This window comes from Pundamilia nyererei, unplaced genomic scaffold (assembly GCF_000239375.1).
Source record: "Pundamilia nyererei isolate P.nyererei 1_Seehausen unplaced genomic scaffold, PunNye1.0 scaffold00002, whole genome shotgun sequence".
Lineage (NCBI taxonomy): Eukaryota > Metazoa > Chordata > Actinopteri > Cichliformes > Cichlidae > Pundamilia > Pundamilia nyererei.
The window spans coordinates 9,280,402-9,306,881 of NW_005187403.1; the positions used below are offsets into that span (position 1 = coordinate 9,280,402).

Consider the following 26,480-nt stretch of genomic DNA (forward strand, 5'->3'; position numbering starts at 1 on the left):
ACACACACACACACACACACACACACACACACACACACACACACACACACACCATTCTTTTGTCTTAAAATAGTCTTTCCTCATCTGCATAATGATCATACAGAGATACACAACAACCTCGCAGCATCTACTGTTTTAGAAACTTCCCATCTATTCTGCATGTGACTGCAAACTGTGTCTTTTACTTTTCCACACAGGAACACTTTTAATCTGTATCAAACTCATTGTCACTGTTGTGTAAAATCAGAGTCATTTAAAACTACCTGAAACAAACAAAATGTGTAAGAAAGGTAAGATTGACTGGAGCTTGGCAGGAGACAGTAGCATCACAGGAGGTATGTTACTGGTGGCCCAGCAGACAAAACTTTACCATCTCTCGGTGTGAGAGGTCAAGCACTCTCCCTTCATCCTGCAGATTAAACATTAAAAGATGAATAGCCAGCAGTTGTAGGATTTAAGAATGTCACACCCTACAAAATTTTATCATAAGCTGTAGTCAGCAAAATTATACAGCATTTCCCAGGTCTTTTGCAAGAGTGTGGACGTTTCAAGTGCACTTTCACAGAGAAGAGATGCATTTAAGATGTGCATTATAACTTAAAGCAGTTTTTTATTGGATTTATGTATAAACTGTCAAATAATTCATCATCATCATCATAACCAAAAATATTATTATTTGTGCTTGTGTGCTTGCTAATGATTGCCTCTGTGCAGTCCACCTCCCCCTTCCCCCCGACAGTTAGTAAAAAGGATAAAATAGGGAAAAGAGTTATTAATTGTGGTCTACACGACTATATTTTTAAGTAACTATAACTGTGCATATAACAACATGATTTCTACCATGATGAACTGTGTCATTTTCTTATGCAGTGTCTGTTCTGCGCATTCTCCCCCTGCACCTAAAGGCCTGTCTCAGTGCTGAGCACAGCTCATGTAACCCTCCCCTGCTGCCCGTGTCCTCTGACCCAGAGTCAGCAGGTTAATAACCAGCTGTATCCAAAGCCATTTGTCATTTGCTACCTGCCACCGATAGAAGATGTCAGTAGATGTCTGTGCCCTTGTCACCCAGCCACATGACAAATACTGTATCAAGCTTTGCAATCGGAGGCTCCCTTAGGCTTCTCAGTACTGCTCTACTGAGCAGCCACTCCCACTTGATAGCATTAGATTCTTGTGCCATGATCCATATCAAGATAAACCAGTGATCTCCCTGCTCTTTTTCATCTCCTTTTTCCATTGCTCCATAAAACTCAACTGAGTGTGTCATTTTTTTCTGTTCGTACATTTCCTGCACACTTTTCCTTATAAACTTTTCCAGCTTTCCTTTCATTCTTTCCTTTGTTAGATAGTTCAAGTAAGTACTAGCCTGAAGCTGGTGGTTTAAATAATGTAGGATGATTAACGCAGATAAGAAGAAGGGCAGTGACAGCGTTTCTGCGACTGTTCCTGATATATATGTTTAAAATTGAGCTTAATGAACCCATTATCTGCCCATTGAAAGTTTTGGCAGACTTTTGAGTCTGTTGTTTTTGGGTGACAGGAAAATAAAAAGAAAATGGGCAAAAATAGTGTAAACAAATGGACATGAGCATGGATAATCCTTTTCCATCTGTGACTAATTTTATCTGTAATTGAAGCGATGTATTGGTTGTAATGGCTGAAATATTTGTGATGACTTCCACTTAGTCTTTTTGAATTTCTACAAATCTCTAACTAATACCATGGCTTAATAAGTTGTCATAATAAGGATTGCAAAGCAGCTAAGCAGAGAAATGGCTTGACAGCAACTCTCACCAAATCAGCTGCGCAGCTGTAACAGAACCTAAGAAATCTATAATCTTCAGAAGTTAGATTTCTAGTTGGAAGTGACTGTTTGTGCGTGCAGAGACAAGGCCATGCACAAAATATATGCACACATAATCCCGTATGTTGTTACCGTTATTTGTTAGTTTCTTCAGATCAACTGAATGGATGTGTTTTCCTTACAGAGTAACATTAGCAAAACGTGTCCTGTACACACAGACAGTCCATGTGCATTGTCTTATTCATAAAAAACAAAAAATAGGCAAAAAACATTTTTTTTCTCTCTCTCTTTGTTCTTTTCAGAGATGTCTGGTACTGGGGAAGAAATTTCTCAGGTACATTGGAAGCAGCAGTGGTTGGAAAATGGGACACTGTACTTCCATGTGTCCATGACTGAGTCTGAGCTTTTAGCTCAGACCACACAACCTACTGCCCGGGAACCGGCCCACGTGCTGCATGAACACATGCATCTGCTACACATCTCAGTTATGGTAAGTTCTAAACTCTAAAAGTGAAATATCTGTGGTTGTAGCTTTGAATGCATGTCCAGCATGGCAAGTGTCTGTATGCAGAAATAGAAACATTTTGTGGTCCTCCAAAGTTTTGTCCAGCTTTTGAATTGTTGACTGTTTGTGGTGTGCAGACCTTTATTTTTTTTCTTTTGTTGTTATTTATTTGTTTCATTCTTTTAATATTGTGCTTTTATTACTGTGACATAACAAAAGGTCATTTAAATAAAATGTCAATTTTGAAATCACACGGTGCGCTCTAAGGCCTACACACAGATAGGTGTTCATATTTTAAAAAGGTTTTTACAAAATCTTTCCATTTTGTAGAGGCTGCATTGCATTTTATTCTTTGTCAGACCAAAGTATGAGCAAAAATTTAATCCACAAAACCGGTGTATCTTATACTGCTGTAGCTGATAATACACTAATTTACTAACCAACCTACTACTAGTCATGCAGTGTCTCCTCCTCTTTATTATTGAAGATCATTCAGTTCAATAAAGAATAATCATCACTGATCAGGGACAGATACAGGGAGTGCAGAATTATTAGGCAAGTTGTATTTTTGAGGAATCATTTTATTATTGAACAACAGCCATGTTCTCAATGAACCCAAAAAACTCATTAATATCAAAGCTGAATGTTTTTGGAAGTAGTCTTTAGTTTGTTTTTAGTTTTAGCTATTTTAGGGGGATATCTGTGTGTGCAGGTGACTATTACTGTGCATAAATATTAGGCAACCTAACAAAAAACAAATATATACCCATTTCCATTATTTATTTTTACCAGTGAAACCAATATAACATCTCCACATTCACAAATATACATTTCTGACATTCAAAAACAAAACAAAAACAAATCAGCGACCAATATAGCCACCTTTCTTTGCAAGGACACTCAAAAGCCTGCCATCCATGGATTCTGTCAGTGTTTTGATCTGTTCACCATCAACATTGCGTGCAGCAGCAACCACAGCCTCCCAGACACTGTTCAGAGAGGTGTACTGTTTTCCCTCCTTGTAAATCTCACATTTGATGATGGTACCACAGGTTCTCAATGGGGTTCAGATCAGGTGAACAAGGAGGCCATGTCATTAGTTTTTCTTCTTTTATACCCTTTCTTGCCAGCCACGCTGTGGAGTACTTGGACGCGTGTGATGAAGCATTGTCCTGCATGAAAATCGTGTTTTTCTTGAAGGATGCAGACTTCTTCCTGTACCACTGCTTGAAGAAGGTGTCTTCCAGAAACTGGCAGTAGGACTGGGAGTTGAACTTGACTCCATCCTCAACCCGAAAAGGCCCCACAAGCTCATCTTTGATGATACCAGCCCAAACCAGTACGCCACCTCCACCTTGCTGGCGTCTGAGTCGGACTGGAGCTCTCTGCCCTTTACCAATCCAGCCACGGGCCCATCCATCTGGCCCATCAAGACTCGCTCTCATTTCATCAGTCCATAAAACCTTAGAAAAACCAGTCTTGAGATATTTCTTGGCCCAGTCTTGACGTTTCAGCTTGTGTGTCTTGTTCAGTGGTGGTCGTCTTTCAGCCTTTCTTACCTTGGCCATGTCTCTGAGTATTGCACACCTTGTGCTTTTGGGCACTCCAGTGATGTTGCAGCTCTGAAATATGGCCAAACTGGTGGCAAGTGGCATCTTGGCAGCTGCACGCTTGACTTTTCTCAGTTCATGGGCAGTTATTTTGCGCCTTGGTTTTTCCACACGCTTCTTGCGACCCTGTTGACTATTTTGAATGAAACGCTTGATTGTTCGATGATAACGCTTCAGAAGCTTTGCAATTTTGAGACTGCTGCATCCCTCTGCAAGATATCTCACTATTTTTGACTTTTCTGAGCCTGTCAAGTCCTTCTTTTGACCCATTTTGCCAAAGGAAAGGACGTTGCCTAATAATTATGCACACCTGATATAGGGTGTTGATGTCATTAGACCACACCCCTTCTCATTACAGAGATGCACATCACCTAATATGCTTAATTGGTAGTAGGCTTTCGAGCCTATACAGCTTGGAGTAAGACAACATGCATGAAGAGGATGATGTGGACAAAATACTCATTTGCCTAATAATTCTGCACTCCCTATATGCATTTCATTTCTACCAAGCTTTATCTAGATACTTGTAACTAAAGGTTTATACTATATAAATCCATATATATATATATATTTTTTTTTATGTTAGTAGTGTTAGTTTCTACCTACACCAAAATGCACATTACAACCACCTCCACTAATTTTGATTTCTACACCATTCTTTTTTGCTGTACCAAAATATGTTTTTCCTTAAGTTAAGAACAAACTCTTCACCACATTCTGTGCTTTATGCGGGCATTTTAAAAAGTGGGTAAAAAAAAATAAAAATAAGGATAATGCAGTTATTATAATAATAAAAAATGTATTAAAAGTTACAGAAGGCAGTACTTTTGAGTGTTTTTATCACTTCCAGCTTACGGCTTCTTACTGCTTATTTATTTTATTTATTTTTTGTCCACTCTAGACTCTGTTCTCTTCACTTTACTAATTCACATTCTCCACACATTTCCCATTTTTCAGGCTTCAGGTCTCATACTTCGCATCTCTTCTGTATTGGCTTTTTTCTGCTTTGCCTCTCCTTGCACACCCCACCACTCTCCCTCCTTTCTCCCCTCTCTGCTCTGTGCGCCACATTCTCGCTGTGTGCACACCTCTGTGTTACTCTCGTGGCTCTCTTCAGCTTCATCTCCTTCTCACTCTCCCTCAGAACACTTTTAGGGACACTTTAACTCAAAGGGTGTGCAGAAGGCTATCAAAACAGCATTACGTCCATTGAACGTAAACTGAAAGTGAACATTACATTTTTCATTGCATAACTGACACCGCAAGCAGTTATCTGTGTAATGACCTTCATTTTGATTTTGCCATTTTTTTGTATATATTTTTGTCAAATTAGAAATCATTTCCATCGTGAAACTGTAACTTCTGTGTAGCAGGAAGGCAATGTCGCAAGCTAATCTAACACTGACAACTCAGTCACCATCTATCTACCTTTTTTGCTGTTGTACGAGGAAAAAAAATCAGAAACTAGATGTCCGTCCATTTTGTTTACCACTTATCAGCGTCCTGGCATGATGTGGGGTTATTTCCCAAGTAACTTTGGATTAGATGTCTTAGCCAAATTGCTAGTGTAAGCTAAAACCACATAATTGTGGTGTTCATAATGGAATGGCAGAGGAGGATTGTTAGGTACTTCCACAGTTTAAAGGCCCATATAAATTAACTCCCAGTGAGAATATAAATTACCAATCCAACTTTACAACCTTCTTCTGTGCACATTTATATTTAGGTATGTAGGTTTTTGCACACTGGCACGTTTTTATGTAATTTTGCCTCTATCGGCCCCCGATGTTAATTTTAATGCAGGCCAGGCCATTTTAAATCAAACATTCAAAATGTGATTAAAGTTCAGACTTTCAGCTTTATTTCCAAGGATTTGACAAGAGTATTTCATTAACTGTTCATGAACTGGAGACATTTTTATACATTGGCCAGGCCCATTTGATATTCATATTGATCTGATATAATTTTAAATATCCGTATTGTTTTTAATACTTGAAAATCCTTTGCAGTTAATGACTAGCTGAAGTAGAGAACCTCTGGGCATCACCAAATACTGTGTTTCCTCTTTTGAGATGCTTTGCTCGGCCTTTACTGACAGCACTTTTAGAGGGTCTTGCAGGGTCTCCTAGCCTTCAGCTGTAATTGAAAAAACATGTCCTACAAGGTTGCATTCAAGTGACTGATTTGGCTGTTAGAGAATATCCCATTTCTCTGCTATGAAAAGTATTTGCAATGATTTGGCATTAGGCTTAATCTCAGCAGAGTATATCGCCTTATACACTTCAGAATCCATCCTCCTACTTCTATCAGCAGTCATCAATAAACACGAATGACCCGTTCCATTAGCAGCTGTATATGAACATGCTGCCACCATACTGAACAGATGATGTGCTATGCTTCAGATGTGTGCATTTTTCTTTTCCATATTTTCTTTTACCACATTTCAATATTGATTTCATCTCCTCCAATTTAATCTTTAAAAAATAAGGGGCTGTGCACAAAAATTGGTATAATTGGTATAACAGTTAATAAAATGCTTTCTTTGTTTTGTTTTTTTACATCCTTCCCACCCATTTTCGATATATAACTGAATCAGAACAGATGAAGCAATATTGAAATGTATTTTGCTTTCTTTTATATAGCATTTTTCTTTTCTTTGCTAAATGAACTTCTGTATATTATTTACATGATCAAAATAAAAATTAACAAACAAAAAAAGAAAAAGTGAAAATCTGCACTTCAATAACATGTTGATTGTCTGCTGAAAACTCCACTGCGGTGGCATACAGAGTCATTAAAAATGTAATTCATTTTTAAAAAGTCATTGTCCAATGATTTTTTTTAACCTAACTGTTAAGCTGTTTTGTTGTTAAAAAAATTTATATAAAATGTGGTCTATAACTGAGATGGCAATGGCAGTGACAATGATAACTGCCTAATTGATTAAGAACAATCAATGGACTGGCTGAGCATGTTTATATGTCAACAGTTGCTTGGACTTCATTCTATATTTAGCTGGAGGTCATCGAAATCAGTTCTAGTGCTAAGCAGGTAGTGACAGTCTCATTATGTTGGGATCCCAATAATTTAAAAAAGTGAATGGAAGCACAGTAAGGCGGTAAGACTAGGACACAACGGCTGTATCCCAATTCAGGGTCTGCAGCCTTAAAGTACGCAGCCTTAACGGTCCACAAGGGCCGCGTACTCAAAGACCACTGAGGCCGGAAGTGCGAAGCTTGTGAAATGGGTCAGTCTCGCCTCCGTCGCGCTGCCCAGGTTGCCTAGCAACCATGAAACTAACAGCTGGAAACGTTTCATACAGCATTGTTTGATAGAAATGAAGGAGAAAATATTTTGTTCATTTGTTTGTTTGTTTCTACATAAGCTTTGATCATTCTCTGTAAGATTAAGCTCAGCTATTGAACAGCGTATATTTTAATGTAAAGGCTTTAAAACCAAGTTAGTACAAACGTGACTAATGTCACATAACTTTGCTGACATGTGGCCAACAGTAATGTTCTAATGTTCTTCGTTATTAAACATTTGCACATAAATAAGTGACATAATATTCAGTACTTACTTAAAGTTTACTCTTCGGGCGCCCCTCATCCGCCGTTTTTTTTTTCGGCAAAATTATCCACACCCACCGCCGCGCTATGCATTCTGGGATATGTTGGGCCACGAAGTCTACACCGCCACATCCTTAAAATTCAGGGAAATGAAGGACGCATTTGAAGGCTGCATTTCGGGCAGCCTACGAATTGGGACAGCCTTCGTCGCGTCGCTGTGAAGTAATCGGCCTTAAAATGCGGCCTTTAAGGCTGCAGACCCAGAATTGGGATACAGCCAAGGTATGCCAGTTTGGCCTTATGACCCTAAGGTGTCTCCTCCTTTGAGTGAACATCATTATGTCTGATGCTGTCAGTTCTGGGCCAGACTGAAGTGTGAGTACTCTATTCTTCTGGCATTGAGCTGTCAGTTTCTCACTCACTCAAGCAATCGTTTTCCAACTCACTCTGCTTTTCACTGTCCCTCTCCAACAAAGTCTCTCTCCATCATATGACAGGAGCAGACAGAAACAGATATTCCTTTCAACACAGACTGAAATGTAGTGATTAAGTTCTCTCATGTTTTTAGTAATAATCATGCTGACTATAACATATTGTAGGCAATTTTTATTCCAGGTTGAGTGTGGTATGTATCTTGGCAGGTTATTGCCAAGGCTTCCATCTAGAGTAGTAATTCATCGATAGACTGATATTACTTCCAGTTACCTATCCCAGCTACCATAGGGCAAGAGGAAGGGTGGCCCATGACCGTGAAAGCAAGCTCTTCACACACATGACTGACTGACAGACTGACGGATTTAAATAAGGGCAAAAATGATTGATTGAATTTAAATTATTTGGGAAAAATTATTCTGGGCCCTGTAGAAATAAAAAAGGAAAAAAATGCCATTCCTTAAATTATTAACCGGTAGCACTACACGGTTTGCTTGTAGAAAGCAGCAGCTCCCTTGTTTTGATCAGGCTCTAAGATGTAGTGAACCAACCCTTAAATAAAAACACCATCCTACAGCTGAGGCAGATTAGAAAAGGAAAAAATATGATGCCCAATGCATGATGCAACAGAGAGTTTTTTGTGCTGTGAAAAATAATTTCAGGTGAGATATAATTGCATTTCTCAGCAATGAGCACTGAAAATGATATAAGGCAGCAGACATTTGAATACGTTGTTCAGAAGAAATAGCAGTCAGTCATACGGTGTGTAGCACTGTAGAGCTTTTTTTTTTTCCAAAGAAATGACATGTTTAAGTTCACTGGGAGGACAGGTAGTATTTTACCAAAATGAGATGCAATAAAAGCTGGCAGCCGAAAGCCGTTCATATGCCGTATTACATAACATAATCATCAATTATATGGGATCTGGGTGTCTACAGCAGAACACAAAATTGAAAATTGTGTTTTTTTTCTTGATATTAGGATAAAAAAACAGTTCATAAACTAAAATTTGACTAAAAACCAAAATGGCCAGGAAACATTTAATTTTTAAACTCAGTCTGGCTCATTTCTTATAATTGAGCCTGAGGTCATTTAATATTCTTGAGCTCACACAGTATGAGTAAAGAACTACTCTTCTTATCGCTGGCCTGATAGATATGCATGGAGATACAGTGCACCCTACATGGGTGAGATGTCTTCTTTATAATTAAACAGTCAGTGGTGATATATGACCATCAGAGTGGTAGGTCATGGAGGTATTTTAGGCAGTTGTGTCTACTCTAGAATCAGGGGCTAGGGAAATTAATTTTCACCGTGCATATGCGTGCACAATTTTTGCCGGGAGTGAGGACGTTTTCAATTATCACATTAAAGTTCAAACGAGCTACATTTTAATTGCTCCGAGGTTTAATTGTTTCAGTCACCTTTTAGTTTCTATAATTTTACACATGCATGTTATTGCGCCATGAATACAAATTCAGCTGTAATTAAAGTTACTGGTAGGAAGTAGCTGATAGAAACGGGTAGAAACTGATACAAGGTTGCAAGTGGACATATATGGATTTATTTAAGAAGCTAATTGGGTCTTTAATAAAGCTTATTTAAATCACCACAGCTTACAGTGTATTACTTTACCTATAGCCACACATCATAAAAGAGTGGTTTATATTTAGTTTCAGGCTCAACTTGCTCAATTTCAACATGTGGACTGCAAAAAAGCAATGAGAATCACTTTAATTAAAGTTACAAAACTAATTACGCATTGTACATTATTTAAGGATTTCTTCTTTGTCGTCTTTAGTACTTATTCTCTTTTTTTAAATTTCTTTTTTATGTTGTATCCGAACCACTATACTAAGCCATGGTCATAATTCCATCTCTGTAGGTGTAGATAAAGTGAAATAGAAAGCAAGATGAAAAGTGTGTCCTTATTGATAATGAATATTCTCTGCTAGATAATCCTTACTGGGAAATGCAGTGCTAATGTTTATGTGTGTTGCTCTTAAAAGAGAAAAGCAAGAGGTGCCAGTACATGTCATTGGGTTAAAGATGTGATCCATATAGCAAATGTTGCAGGTGCCCAGGTTTGAGTCTACTCCATGCCGTTTTGTCCCTTTTCTTTCTTCATATTTTTCTGTTTCCTCTACTGTCCTGCCCAGATAAAAGGCTAATGTGCTCAGCAAAATTAAATATAATAAATTATCATGATTCTTAAAAAAATATACATTTTGTTTAAATTGTTTGAATGTATCCATACTGCCACAATTAGTTTCAGTTTGTGTCCAGGATGTCTGTGAAGGTTGTCAGTCATCCAAGTCATTGTAGTTTAAGGAGCTTGGAAAGAAAATGGTCTAGACTTCTTTAAGTTTCCTTGAAAACGTTTCGTTTCACCTCTCATCCGAGAAGCTTCTTCAGTTCTAAGAGCAAGTGGTGGAGATTTGAACCTTATGGGAGTGTCCCCAAGAGGGTCATGGACCCCCTATTGATCCTCTACCTAATCACACAGGTGTGGGTCACAATCAGCCAAGGTTTCGAGTGAACCCATTCTGAAACCTAGCCCCACCCTATCCTGTGATTTACTCAGGTCAAATGGCCCAGGATGTGAGTGGGCATTAAGGCGTCTGGGAAGGGATCTCAAAACTGGATTATAGACAGACTGTGTCATAAGCCACCCCCTCTGTTCAAAGATGGTCATTCACAGTGGACATAGATAGTTTCTCTCACCATCTGTCTTCTCTGTCCAAAATGTGAACACTGCCATTGGCATCCTGCGTTTATGAAGTGGCTGTTTGGTCACTCCAATGTAGAGGTCTGAGCATTCCTCTCTACACTGTACAGCATACACTACGTTGTTAAGTGTGTGTTTAGGAGTTTTGTCTTTGGGATGAACCAGCTTTTGTCTGAGTGTCTGGCTGGGTCTGAAGTTCACTGAGGTGTACGTTGTGTCTAGTAATTAATAAATACTGTAATTCACATATTACCAATTGAAAGGAATTGAATTGTATGTATGCAAATGAATTTTATGTATGTATTCTACTGTATGTAAACATTATTTAAATCTTCCTGTAAATTTAATAGTAAGTAGTACTACAGTATTATATATTAAGCTTGCAGTGGTTCTCAATGAAGTCCCCAAATTGTTTTGACGCTGGTTTCCACCAAACTAGCCATATGACATAATATTAATAAACTAAAGAAAAATGGTCTCAAATTGTTTAACAATGTGCTTTTTTTAGTGTGTACCACTGCCACAACATAATGGCTCATCTCAAAGAAGTTTCATTTATTTGGTGAATGCCAGTCCTTTTCTTTTACAGAGTCTGATATGATGATAAAATATATTCATGCTTAGTCATGCAACAATATTTAGGTTTTGAGAGAAGATTGGGAATTAAATGTGGATCCATCCAGTAAATGCTTATCCACATCAGCTTTGTCAAGAGTGCACCCTGGATGGATGGATGGATGGATGGAACTCTTTAAAATAAGTTATATATTTCAATAGTAAGAGTAATATAATGTAAAGTGCATAAATTATTTCAAGCTTTTTAGGGTACAAAACAAGGAACTGAAATAAGAAGCAAAAATAACTATTTAAAACATGAATTAAAAAAATATCATTAGGATACAATGTTCTTCAACGTTCTTCTTTTATTATTTATCTACATTTACATAGAATTACCACATTTAGCCTTCCGGCAGAAAGCCTTAAAAGCAAACCTCTCCTATGTGCCCATGGCTTGATGGAAACCTGCGGTTAACCAATTGACCCACACTCAAGATTTGATATGCTTTGGATCCAAAATACATTTCACCACAGCACAGTAACTTGCACCATCAAGCTTAAATTTGGTGCCCCTAGCACAAACTTGTCCACAACTGAAAGATTACAGATTTCTGCTCTTAAATTCAGGAGGCTGTTGTGCATTACAGGAGCGCTTTAGGGTCTAACCAATTGTGAAGTCATTTAAGTTGTCTAAAGACAAGCCATGTGGCACTGTGCCTTTTTCAGACAATTACCAAGTCTTACCCTCCACTAACAGTGAAAGATTTGCTAATAATACAAGTAGTGAGCAGAGCAAATTTGGCGTTCAACCAATGTGGAGTTGAAGCCTGACAGACATTTAGCTGTCAGAATTATCTTTGGCTTCTTGGCAGAGGTCTGCCAGCACAAGAACACAGTGCTGTAACTTCATATGATACTCACCTAAATCCTCAGTGTACACTGCCTTGGGGAGTTGCCTTTAGTTTCGTATACTGCAAAATTTCTTGTACCCATAACCTATATGTAGACCTATTATACTTTTCAGGACTCCCACAATGTCATTCTGATATTTGAGGTCTTCTGAAATGTGACCTACAGGATTGTGTTCTTTTTGTGAGTGTCCTCCCACACTTTTAAATATCACAAACTAATATCATACTGACATCCCTGGGTTAGATACCATCTCCATTACTGTCTTGAACAAAGTCTATATGTGGGAAACACTGTATGAAGTTATTTTACATTTTATAAGCTTTTCTTCTCAGTTTGAAGTTTGGAGTCAGTTGAATGGCAATAAATTAAAATTGAAGTCTGAAGTCCATTGTTTTTGTAATAGGCAATCATCAATATTCAATATAACAACATGATAGTTTGCTGCTACTCTAAGTGGCACACACGAAAAAAAAACGAAAAAAAAACGTTAGTGTTCTCCTTTCTCCAACATGCAGTCACATTGGGGTGACCCAGTCATCCACTGGGACACTAAATGTGTCTAGTTGCACATTTAGATTGTTCCCATTGTTCCTATTCCGAGCATAGTTCCCAAAACCTGCTGGAAGTCATGGGGTCTTTTTGCCCTTTCTCTTCAAATAGTTTTACCTTGCATGTCCCTGTAAGGGTTAGAACGGAGGTTCGGAAGTTTGTATAAGTACAAAGTAGGGAGCAAACAACAAATCATAAATAAAATATAACCACACAACTAAAACAATCAACAGAGACTGATGAGCCACTTGAACAAAATTGCATTTAAACTTTAAATATTCTGGGGAGGAAGTCAAAGGCTGTGTTTAGGATGGTTCTATCACCACTTTTTGATGACAGTGTTGTTGGCAAACTCTATTTTGACTTATTTTTCTAAACTTTATGGCTGTAATTATGCTGTCCCCTTGACGGGATTAATCTGACACAGCTTCTTTCCTGGGGATAAGTTTAATGGATCTCGACTTTAATTTCTGTTCTTAAATGTGATGAAGGAGGTTTTCCCAGGTGTTGAACGATTGTTATGGTGCCAGGCTAACTAAGAATTACACAACATTATATTCAATTGTGCAATCATTCAAATGTACAAGGTCTATAGTGGTGCAGGCCTACCATGTTGCATTCATCAGCCTCATAAAATGTGACTGCCATTAACAAGATGGTGTTTTAACCCTCATCCAACTGACATATTTAACCAACATGGACCATTGCCAAAGAATATTACTAACAAAACAATTTTTCTTCTCTCGCTATTTAATTATGTCTTCTAAAGAACATTTTGTTATTATGATTATTATTTGTGCTAATTTAATTAATCTTGAAAGCTATACTTCTGTATCATATAATTTGCAGCTCTTATCCAAAATACAATCAACATTATTACTTTAATGTTATTTGCCGTCCTTTGATTCTAGTATTAGTTTTCAGTAATTTCAATTAAACATTATTTATGTTGGATTTATATGATGAAACCAATCTAAATCATTTTGACCACAATATAAAATAATTGAAATAAACAGATGATAAACACAACGCCAACGACATGTAATCTCTCCAGCGTGTTCATGGTGTGCATCAAAGCCTCGTCCCAGTAGGTCTTGTCAGAAACACCTAGGAGGTGTCCAGAAGGCATCCTTGCTTGTATCCTGAATCGTATTGTTTTGGATGCTACCCAAAGCTCATGGCCATAAGACAGGGTAGGAATATAGATTGATCTATATCTCAACAGCTTCGCTCTTAGACTCAGCTCTCTTTTTATCACAACAAACTGGTATAGCATCTGCACCAATCTTTTTCAATCTCCTACTTGTGAACAAAGCCCAGAGAAACTCCTCCACTTGGGGCAGCAACTCATCCCTAACCCAAAAGTGGGCACTCCACCCTTTTCCCTGGCTAAGAACCATGGGCTCAGACTTAAGATGCTAATTCTCTTCCTAGCTGCTTCACACTCAACTGCAGACCACCCCAAAGCCGAAGGTCACCATCTAATGAAGCCAAGAGAACCACATCAAGTGCAAGAATGAGAGACTAGATCCTGAGTCTATCAAATCTCATCCTCTATCAAAAGGCTGTGCCAAACAATTCTATCCATAAATATTATCAACAGAATCAATCAAAAGAGACCGCACTGGTGGATACTGAGTCTGACTTACTGCTAGCAATGTAAAACCAAGTTCTCACTGCAGTTGTATAGGGACCAGAAAAGAAAAAAAACACTACAGGCAGTTATAGAACAGACATTTTCCTCATGCTATGGTCAAGCATGCTGGCATGTGACAGGAGCAAATAGCTGCTACCTTCATATCGTTGTTTCAGGAGGAAAAGAGTACATTTTCCAACAAAGCTTTGAACAGTTACATCAGCAGGTGGAGTTTTCCTCATTCCCTGGAGGGTCATTACTGCTGAGATTGGGGCTTGCAATACAGCAACATCAGCTCTCCTTTTCATGTGTAGGATGACCTGAGAATGCCCCAGCGGTCACAGGTAGATCCAGTGATGTCTCCAACTTTCTGATAACTTCCAGTTTGGGAATTTTCCCAACCAGGTGATGAATTCAACAGTGAAATGTTTCTTCTTGAGTGTGCCCCCACTCCCCCTTTGGTTCTGTACGATGCTTTAATTTAGGACCAGCAGCAAACATGAACTGAAAATATCATTCCAGTTATTAAAACTGCAGGGCATGAAGAGAGCAAAGTGAACCAGAGTCAAATTCACACACTTGGCCAAATAAAGATGATTCTGATTCTGCACACACGGAATAGGGTGCTTTTAACCGTGGTCCTCTGGCACCCGAAAACATTTGTATTTTCAAAAGCACTAATCAAAGCAGACATAGAAAAAAATGTGATATTATTAGGAACAAAATAATAAGTCACAAAAGTTTGAAATGAAATGGGAAAAAAGTGAGGTACGATGAAAAAAAATTATATATACACCTCTGGGGTAGAGAATGACTGACTGCGTTCTTTTCAGACGGGCTCAATCTACACCTTGCTATTTTTTTCCTTTAAATCAATGAATGACCTGCTCAACCTGCTTTGAGGGACTTGTCAGTAGCCACAGAAACAATTAAAGGGCAATTTTAAGAAATTCATCTGCAACGTTTCCTGCTCCAATCTGATTAGACAAAATTCATTCCAATGTTTAAGTTAATACAGACAAACCAGATAAAGATAGAAAACCAGTCTTTCTCCCAATTGCATTAAAAACAAACCTTAAAAAACAAACTTCTCTTTCCAGCTGTAGTAAGACAGATTACAAGCTACAGCCAAATTATCACAATCAGCCATCCTCTGACCTGGTGGTATACTTGCACATAAACCACTACATTGGACACTGATGACACCATACCCTGCCACCCACTTTTCAGCAAGTGTAAGTGCTCAAAAAAATTTACTGAAAAAAAATCTCTAACCCCTTAGAAGTTCAAAAATGTTATTTTCATGCCTAAGAAAAAAATCCTGATTGAGGTTGTCATAATTCATGCATGAAAAGGTTAACTAACTAACTAACTAACTAACTAACTAACTAACTAACTAACTAACTAACTAACTGTGTACTCACACCAGGCAATCCATACTGGGCACATGGACATTTGACCATCAATGTTCAGTCTGTTCGATACATCTGATCGCTGCTTGCTGTGATCAGGGCAATTTGATAAGTGAATTATGCTCTGGCCCTCTTGAGGAGGTGGGCACATCTACACCCAAGCTTGAAATTACTAATGCTTCCTCAACAGCTGCCTCCAAAAAAAATCCCTGTGTTATATAATTAACGGACTGTACATATGAGAGAACAATGAGCTATCATTCCCCAATTAAGCCACAAAACGCATAAAATCATGAAATTCATTTTTATAAAGAGCATTTGTTTTTGTGAGAGGCAGAGTGAGTCCTGTTTTTTCCTAAGTTACACCAGAAACACATTTTTGACTCATCTGGACGAAGCACCAATGAACTCGTGCCATGTGCCCCCCCCCCCTCCATAATTCACAAGAATTGTTTCTCCTCTTAGAATGATGATCACAACACACACAAGAATGATCACCTAATGGGTTTTCACCCAAATTGTGCTCAAGGTCAAGTTCAAGGTTAGGTTTTTCTAATTTTAAGGGCACTTTTCATGACACAACTTTTTCACAACATGACCTTCATGCCCACTCCTTAAAATTTCAACCAGTTCTCACTACTGAAGTACAACAAACCATTTAGCAAAGCCATTAACATAAGAGTCGCACTGCTAATAAATTTTGCATGCACAAAATGATACAGGCAGAACTTCATGAAATACCAAATGATGCGATAGCTTGAAGTAACTCTTCATATTATTCATATCCTGTTAGATAGTGATGGCCATGACCTTATTGAGCTTGATTATGAAGGGAGTGATCGTATTGGTTGGATTATTACATTAGGAAGGCATGAGTGGCCATACTTGGGGCCTTCCTGTCATCATTATGCTAACATCAGTAATGTGGTCAGTGCTGTGGTAAAAACAATATGAAACATTTTTATACATATTTCCATGGTTTTTATGGAAGTACTACAATGTAGTCATAATACTACTGAACTCAAACACTTTAATTTGGTAGTGAACAAGGTTATTTTATCCTGGAGATGACTATTTGCAAGCTTTCTTGACTTCTCAGTGGATTTTAATTCTCATAAGTTTATGCAAAAGAGATAACCAATGACAAGAAAACACATCATTTTCATTCCGTATTTCACACGTTACAAAAACTACTAACTTGTCATGGATTCTGAGCCATATGAACTACTACATCACTGAACCTCTGGTTTACTGCAACTTTACTTGTACATATGCAGTACTATGCTGGTATTTCTTGCACTCTGAGCATGAAAATGAGGATGGTAGTACACTTGGGCCAACTGTAAAAAGTCTCATTTCCTTTAATTAGTCCGAAAGGAGGGCAGGGACCTTATTATTCACTATAATCTTCTACAGCAAGTGACACCACACATGAAAAGGTCAAGGTGTTCTTTATATGTTCTGCTTGATCCTGGCTCTGTCTCTTACTTGTATCCATAGGGGAGCGAATGGTACAAGCAGTATTTCGTGAAAGCTTCCTGGCATGATTCCCGCATGCTCTCATTCATAGCTGCTCTGTTCCTGGAATTCAGCAGGATACTAAACACATGATCAGGTGTTCTGGTGCCGCTTCAAGGACTGTGCCACTGTCATCATGGCTTAGGTCCAGACTTTGGTTGTGACATGAGCTTAGAAGGATAATATTTATTTTGTTTTCTGTTATTCTTCTTTTGTTCTGTTGTTCTGAATTAAGTGAATGGACCTCCACAGAATTATGTGTGTATATGTAAAAATCTTTGTTATGATTATACATTCTTTATTTACATATGCTTTGGCAACAACCCAGTGTACAGTGATTCATAGCCATCTGTATTTTAGAAGCTGAGAATGTCATAGTTTCCTACCCACATGTAAAGACTCCATATGGCAGCTCTTCAGCTGCAGTTATAACAGCTTACAACACCAGTAGGAATGAAGAGTGCAATAGCTTCTCTATATTTACACTGCCTACAGGCAATAAATGTTAACACCTTTACCACTTCAAAGGCCCCTGGTAAATGTAAAGTATTGTAGCGTGAAGTAGAAGTTCAATAACAAACAACTTGCAGCTTTAAAATAACTTACAGTTGTTAATTTTTTATGTTATATTTTAAACATAAGCCAGGTAGAAGTCTACTGTATGCCATGCACTTAAGCATTATATTAATTGTAAGGGCAGGTCCTTTTTGCAACAAGAAGTGATTAATACAAATAAATAAAATTCAGTAAGTAAATAATTCAAGCAAGCAAGTGGTTACAATTATGCTACAGTATACTGTTTATCAGGAAATGCTGGGTTTGGAGTGGTAAGACTCACATCCAGACATAGAAACACGACCTTCTTTGTTTAGGTTGTATTTAGATTTAATTCACTTCTTAAAATCTGATTATTATTTTAGTACTAAGGTGTAAATTTTTCTGTAGAAGTTTTGCATGTGCCGTCATTTGCATTTTAGAGCTGGTATTAGAGGACATGATATCCGGTAGCAATCGTGTTCAATAATTCATAAGTTGTTTACACTGAAATTATCAGTGTTATTTCCCCCCACAACCCCTATATTCTGCTGCACTGTCTGGTGCAGCAGTCATTATGGAAAAAAAGACTACTTTGTTTGTATTTTTCACGTTCCTACTCATCTGGATAGAAAAAGACAAAAGTAACTATTTTGCTGACACAGCAGTATCAGTTAAAATTTAGTAGAATTTTTCAAATCACCACTATCTGTCTTAACTAATATTTAACCATTTAGCATTTTTACATTTATATTTTCATTTTCTTACTAATTTTTTTCTTTCTCATCTCCTTCCACCTCACCTGAAGCCTCACTCCTAAACTGAAGTTAGCTGGCTCTTACAATTACAAGAGCCAGCTAAACAATAACATAACATTATGAGCTAATTTTAGACTTTAGTATCCTAAGCTTTTTTAATTACTTTCCCTATGATCAACAGTTTGATTACACTCTCACATTGCATGAGAGTATTAATATTAGTTTTATTATTTGCTAAGTGAGAGTCTGCCCACATTAGGTCCCCTTCTAAAAAGTTTCAGTAACAGTGGCAAATAGCAGTAAACTGGAGCTAACAGCAGCTAATTAACTCACCTTAGTATCACTGTCATCAATCCCACATGAGCTATATTGACTCAGGTAAATCCCTGAGTGACCATGGTCCACGCGATCCAGTGACTACAGTTCCAGTGACTGAGGTTTGTTACTTATCCTGACACGAAATTCTGATATGCATCCAAAGATTTGAAGGGCTTCGGATCTCGTCCAGTATAATTCGAGGGGTTGTTGATAACATAATGATATAAATTGTTTGGCGTGAAGTCAGGGAGAGTGCCAGGGTTGCACTTCACAGCATCAGTAAACATACTCAGAGGAAGTAAGTAAACATCCATTTTAGTCCTCCCCTTGCCCAATTTCTCCACATGACAAGTAAAATGTTTGCCATGAAAGTGTTTTTCTCCCTTTAAGAGAGAATATACACTGTTAACTCATAGTTGCCATAGTTTATTTCTTCTGCATAAGGCTTTTCACTTACCTGACGTGTCAGGATTGTTACATGTCCAAAATGGCCAACAGAGATAAGCAGTCACGTGTCTGCAAAATCCCCTCCTTTGGATTATTCTTGCTTAAAAATAGATAAATAAATACAAATGTACACATACCTCCACAAGATGTTGTGAAGGGGTTTTCTTAACAAAAGAAAGAATGCTGTGACCAACCACTTTATAGTGTTGCTGATTTGGGCAGCGCTTTACTTCTTTTGAAGAATGCACCACATTGTGGCTTTTTGCTATGTCTCTGGCAGGTTTATTTCGTTGTTTTTTGCCTAATGATCACCTCCTTCACTCTTTGTACCTTAGACTGAGGTACAACATTTAACATTTTGACTCCAGATCTTTTATTCTTTATTTTTCATGAAAAAGTAAAGGAACAGACCTCAACCGGCCAATTGTCCAATTAGTGTGGAGCCTGTGAAAATGGGGGACTAGATATGAAAATGTAAAAACAGATTTAAAAATCCCCTGAAGTGGTGTACAGAGGGGGGAAAAATAAAGAATATATGTAACATATTACAAAAAAATATAGACCTCGTTATGCACAGCACTTAGCTGTCCCCTCTTTCACACACACAAACACACACAGAGAAAAGGTAAGTAGGGCTTTAAAACACAAACTGTTGTAGTGGAGTACTTGTTTGGTTGGGCAAAGTGTCGTGACCAAAGCGAATTAGTTTTCTCAACATTCCCAGTTGTACAGCAAGTAAAAGAGGGAGGAAGCTATTTATAGTTTACCTTTGGAGAGACAAAACTCAAGTGGCTGCATCTCCCCATCTTTGGTTTTTCCCTTTTTCTTCTCACTATTCACTCACCTTCATCCGTCTCCGTCTGTTGCCTGGGTAACAGTAACTGATGATGGCTCGGAGTTTTGGGGGACAAAAGAAAAAGTGTGATGTGGATGAGAGAGGCTTATTGAATAACCTTGTCCATGTATGTGAATGGTTGTGTGCGTGCATGAAGAGATGCTTTCATGATGTAATTTGAGAGAGAGAGTGCGTAGAAGTGGACAATTGCTTACTTATATGTGCGGAGCACCTGCACGTCTAGATGACAATTTAATGTAAATGTATAAAATGGCTTGAGCAATGAGCTATTGTTTGTAAGGTTCTTTGTATGTGAGTGGATGTAAATTTCAGTTCTTAGAACATGTAATTGCAGTGCATTACAGAGAACAATCAGTAAAGCAGTTTCTTAAGTAATGCCTTAGCTGCAGGGACGGCATCTACTAATTTCAAGCTCATTTCTGGTTCTATAACTGGAATGTACTAGATTTATAGCATTTCATACAAAAGCCACAAAAGTTGAGAAGTTGAGAAGTTTTTAGGGTGCACTGTCTTGTCCTTTTGTCCAAACCTACATGAATCACAGCCATACTAAAACTAAGCAAAGCTTCAGAGCAAGCAGGAAGACATTCACTGCAACCGAAAAAGGTTTCTTTTGCTGAAGAGTGTCGTTATATATTGATGCATCACTTTAAAGACATGTACTCTTGGGTGGCAGACACATTTTTCTCCTTTCCTCATTCTGTATCTCATTATTGATTAATCCCAATTCCTGCTGTTTTTTTAATGGCCCCTCAAAGTACTGTAACTGGAAAAAATCCCTTTAATATATATTTGAGCTGCTTGTTTTTCTCCCTTCAGTGCTAATGATAGCAGATGTGTTTTATTCAAAGCCATTAATGACTCAAGCACCAATTTGAAACATCTGTGCTATTTGAATTGGATTTGAAAGTGATATTAAGACCCCTGACATCTATTAGCATTCTATAGGCAATCACATTCATTAGATATTTTCTCTGCAGGATAGTACATTTTTATTTCCCCACCTTCTCCTAAGCCAAATTTAAAGGCAAGTCAGGCCAGGTCTGGGCTACAGTAAGTGTAAGCAAGTGTCAAAATGCACTCTTTACAGGACATGAAATATACTTTGTGGAGCTGGCATTGAACTGAGGAGACATTGCTGTGATATGTGAAGCAAGAGAAGAGACCAGCAATAGGGTGTTTGGGGGTGGGGAGAGCGGGAGTAAGGGTGAAAGTGAGTTTTTGATTGCATCTGGCACAAATGGACAAAGACTACCTTCCCCTTCAGCTGCTGGTGCTCGCTGACAGGTCTACTCGCGCAAGCTGTTGTGGTAACACTTGGCCGACAGCTGCAGATACAAATAAAGGCCTCACTTCAAGCGAAACGACAGGGGATATAACAAGGGCTGAGGCCCCAGCTGCCTCTGATACAAGTAAACGGGCTGGAGCACCCTAACATATAAAAGCATCTATAATCACACATAGCTCCATAGCACCCGCCAGCTTTCAAGGCAAGAATATGTCTTTCTCTAGCAGGAGGCAAAGTCATTTATTTTTCAGATTTAGCCTTGTGTTTTATTATGTTAAATACCACACAGTCGTCGCTGATGTCACCACAAAAACAAAATAGTCCTAGTAAACCTTGGGAAAAATATTAGGGACCAACAAAAAAATGTGTGTCAACCATTATTTTCCCACATGCTGCTCTTTACAAATATGTACCATTGTCCACACTGTGATGCTTTTATCCTTACACAAGAGAAAATCCATTCTCTGACACTTTCACTACTCAGCCTTTGCTGTTTTTTTCCAATCAAAGTCACCCCAAGAGTCTCATTGTTCAGACCCTCTCACTACCTTCTTACCAACAGCTTTAGCAACTCAGGCCCCATGTACACTAACAGCACTGCAAATATTAGCAACACATTTCTAATCACATATTATTTTTTTGCCATGCTACAGCAAATGAAAGAGCCATAATGTGGTGTGGTTGAGTGAAGTGGGGGTTTGAAAGTGGGGTAGGCATTGTAGAATTTTTTATTCATTTTTTTTTCCAGAAGTACTAATTTCCCGCAGTAATGAACAGGCAGCGGTGCATGGTCATCAGGCAATTATATTTGGTTACCATGCAAACAGTGAGCATCATGGGATGTTGTTATACTGAGAAATAGACCCAGGGTCCATGACAGTGGTAGTGAAATACTAGCTATTATCTAAATGCAGAGACATTTTTAAACATGCGTAATTTTACAATATACAATGTTTTAGTTTTTTGGGGATGCTCTCATGAGTAGAACATTCAATTATCCTTTTTGTGTTGGTTTTTCAACACTTTTTTTCTGGTTGTTTTAAATTGCAGTTTAAGGGATTCCATATCATCTGATTTATGCTGCTTATTTTGTAATGTGCAAAACTACCTGAGCAAAATGTCATCGTTTATAAATTAGGAAAAATAGAAAGAAATAATAAAATAAATATAACCGAATGACTTGGATACATACCATTGGGGTGCAATGGTATATACTTCCAGAGCTGAAAAAAACAAATAATACCAAAGTGACAAAAAACTGCAGATCCTCTAGGTGTCCTCTAGGTTGTTGGTTGACAGGTGTCCAAGGAGTCTGCTGGGCCTTATCCACTACTCAGAGTCACTGAACTGGACTTCGTCAAAGTGGCATGACCCTATTGCATCTGACTTATATTCTAGCTTCCCTAAAGTGTGTATTCCAGTTGTGGTGAGAGAAATTCTAATTTTCTTTAGTGCGTTAGTTAGAATAATTAGGTGATATGTGCATTACTGTGTTGCACTTCTCCAGTTTATGAATGCAGCTTGCTAACTAAGCAAGCTAGTGCTAGCTAATAAAATAGCACTGGTGTCTTCTGGCTAAACCTACAGTATTTAAAGTTCATGAATTGCAGACAGCATGTAGGTTTGAACGCCACTAAAGAACAAACAGAATGGGAAAAAAATGGGAGATAAACACAACACTAAGGGAAACCAAAACAATCTTTTTGTAACTGCTCATCTGCGGATCTGATATGTTATTTATCTGTGTACTCCAAGGTCTATAATGCAGACCTTATCATTTAGTAAAAGACTGAAGAAGAAGATCTCTCAGGTAGATTGTTCATCTAGCTGAAAGAGGAAGTTGTGGGTGCAGGATGCTAAAGGTCTTCCTTTAGGTGAAAGTTGCAGTGCAGGTGGGAGGAGCGCAAATCACCCCTAATTCAGTGGTGTAATTCACAAAGCTACGGCTCAAGGTAGCATTATCTGCCATAAAATCTTTTCCCTCTGTGTGACAGATCCCTGTGGTATGTTAAAGGCGAAGACAGAGAGGCTTAGTAATGAAGGGATAGGAGAAGGGATAGGATCTGAGACAATGTAGGAAGGGGTGGGGAGAAAATGATGGTAACATGTATTCATTCCCATGGAGAGAAGGACAAAATGGAAAGGTCGACCTGGTGCTTTCCAGTTAAGCTGTAGAAGATTTTAATTCAGTTTTCAATCACAGTGTAATCAGATTTTATGATTAGGTAGGGACTTTTGGTCACTGTAATTTCTCTAGTGATTTACATGGCTCGAGCTGAGGACTGGACTGGAAATTATTTTTCACTTTCGGATAGATTTTTTCACTTCTATCAAAAATCTTTACCTTTCCAGTCGATTTAAAACATATACCTTTGCATAAGCCTTATAAAATGTTATTTTTCAATTCATAGTTCTCAACAACAGCACAAGTCTATGACAGCACGTAGTCTTAATCCCAAAGTCCCATGTTCCCATGTTCAACAGTTTGTGCATACTATTGAACATCAGAGCTTCCCCTGACCTAGTAAGTGAATTATTACATTAATTAATTAATTAATGATCGAGACAAGCAGCTGTTACATACAGTATAATGCCACTGATAGAGATTTGTACCATATAATTCACCCACTTATTTTAGGAAGCCTGCTATGCTTTGCATTACCAGGAATGAAAGAATTACTGTAAGTATTTCTTAATGAAACCCAGTAATAGACAGGCATGTGATTTCCAAGGTAAATAATTGGAATGGGAACATTCATCTTGTCATTCACACTGCAACTTCTACTTGGACATAGAGAATGGAGAGCAGATGCTAGGGCACATGCCACTTTAACTTCCTGCTGGGAGAGAGGGATAGTAGGAACAGATACTGCGCAGGGAGGAGGTTGACAAATAGAAGATGGTGACAGAAAAAAATGGAGTGAGAGGGAAATGATGTTTAGCCTTTGCAGACTCTGTGTGAAAGACAATGGCATAAACACAAAAACAGTCCATTCAAGCAAGCCCAAATATATTACAAGTACATACTTGGATTTGTGTGTTGTGGTTGTGATAGCTTGAGTATTGTCATCTGTAGGATAATGCGTACATGTGATCTCTTTGTTCTTTAATCTTGAAATTGATCAATCTTTTGACTGCAAGCAGTTTAGCTTGTGAGTATTTCAGTGTAATTTACTCTTAAGTATGCAATAAAGGTTGTTTTAGTCCAACCTTCCTTTGTAGCAGGAGGGGGCTGATTACTGGGGTTCAGTGAGCCACTGCCTCTCCTATGCACAGATGGTGGCTAAACCACAGAGCATGTGTTGCATGTGTTGGCTCTGCATCGTGTTGTTTCATTGCATAAAGAAGCTTATTAGGATCATTAGGGAGTTATGCTTGTCAAGTACACATAAAAGTCAAAAAATTTAAGGCTCTGCAGGAGCTATTGAAGCAAGAGAGTGGAGAGTGGTTCAAGTGAGGGGGCGAGAGAGAGATGGTGGAAGGCTCAAAACTAATCAGATATGTAGTTATTAGATATTTATTTTCACAAAGATAAGGTATTTACAGTTAATCTTTCTTTAATCCTTTACTTTTAAAAAAAAATGTAATGTGCATCTGGTTAGACATCTGCTGTTGCAGATTACTTTTTCCTATGAATGGGCCAAAGAGAAGTGACACATCTGAGATATCCATGGTGACAGTGCTATTTTGGTCCTCAACAGAAGCAATGCCATCAGATTGAGAGTCGTAAGAATTTTATAGAGATTAGATAGAACAACAGAAATTGCTACATACTTTATTATTGCTATGCATGCTTGAGTGCAAATCTGAACACCAAACTCAGATGCAAAAATCATAATAAATGCTGACAATGCATTTTGTAAGGAAGCTAGTCAAAAAAAGGCTCTTGTCCAAAGACTTCGGACAACATGCGAAATAGCCATTTCACTCACTCTTCGTGATGTCTTCTCAGGTAATAAAAGTAAATATGCTGCGCTTATCATTTATGAAAGTGTAATAATAATAATAATAATGAACAGGAAATTGCAGTGGAAATAGCGTATGCAAATAGTCTGATTTCTTAGCTACATTATTACAACACATCTGTTTATCTCACCACTCTTAAGAAGACTGACAGCTCAGATTAAACGAACAAACAAAAGAATCTGACAGCATTGTATTGTATATTTTAAAGCATAACAAACCCCTGACTGGGCATGTTGCTGCTCCTTTCATTAGCTCTGTTGTCTGTAATTAGTCAGTGATTGAATATATTTAATGCACATTCACTACAATCAAGATTAATAATAAAGTCTAATGAGATTTTGTTTTGGGGTTCTTAACCTCTCGACTGTCTGCTGCTCAAAGTAGTCATATTTTTTCCAGCCAAATATGTATGATGCCACCATATTCAAGCTCCCCTGTAAACTGTCGCGATTGAGCTTTGTCTGTTTTTTTGTTTTGTTTTTTTAATAATAGTGAAATACATAAACTGCTTCTTGTGTCCATATCGATTTAGAAGACACAGACATCTTCTCTAATGTACATTCAGTATGAATATTCATGTATGATTGCATGATTATAAGCTGAAGTTACCCGGTTTTTTAGCTTTACTCTGTTTTTATAAGATGGTTTATAACCACAAGCTAACATCTAAAATTCATTCATGTATTTGGGGTTTTTAGCATCTTTGTCTGTTTTCTCTTCATTACACTATATAACTCAGTCACTGCAGTAAAGTAGTTTTATACATTTATGTATTGCATCAATTTGATCTTTAGTTGTACATTTTGACTAAGATCATCAGCTGTTTTTCTTATACATAGCAAACATCTGCTTGTTCGTTCAACAGGCCAGGATCTGGATTCAAGTACACAGTGAAGCTATGGTGATGGTGTTTCCTAATGTATCAAAGAGTCCTTCATTTAACATTGCTTATACAGTTGGATTAAATTAATGGTGACTTGATTTAGAATGCATTCTGATTCTGGGTATGTGCACACACACACACACACACACACACACACACACACACACACACACACACACACACACACACACACACAC

General features: G+C 38.0%; 1 protein-coding gene across 1 annotated transcript in view; it reads left to right on the forward strand.

Moving 5' to 3' along the window:
• The window catches only part of astn2 (astrotactin 2), a 284,181-nt gene that overhangs the window by 54,677 nt on the left and 203,024 nt on the right, over positions 1-26,480 (forward strand). The window contains exon 2 of the mRNA XM_013909139.1: positions 2,107-2,294. Within this exon, the coding sequence (XP_013764593.1) occupies positions 2,107-2,294 (188 nt within the window). The remainder of the gene's footprint in view (positions 1-2,106; positions 2,295-26,480) is intronic.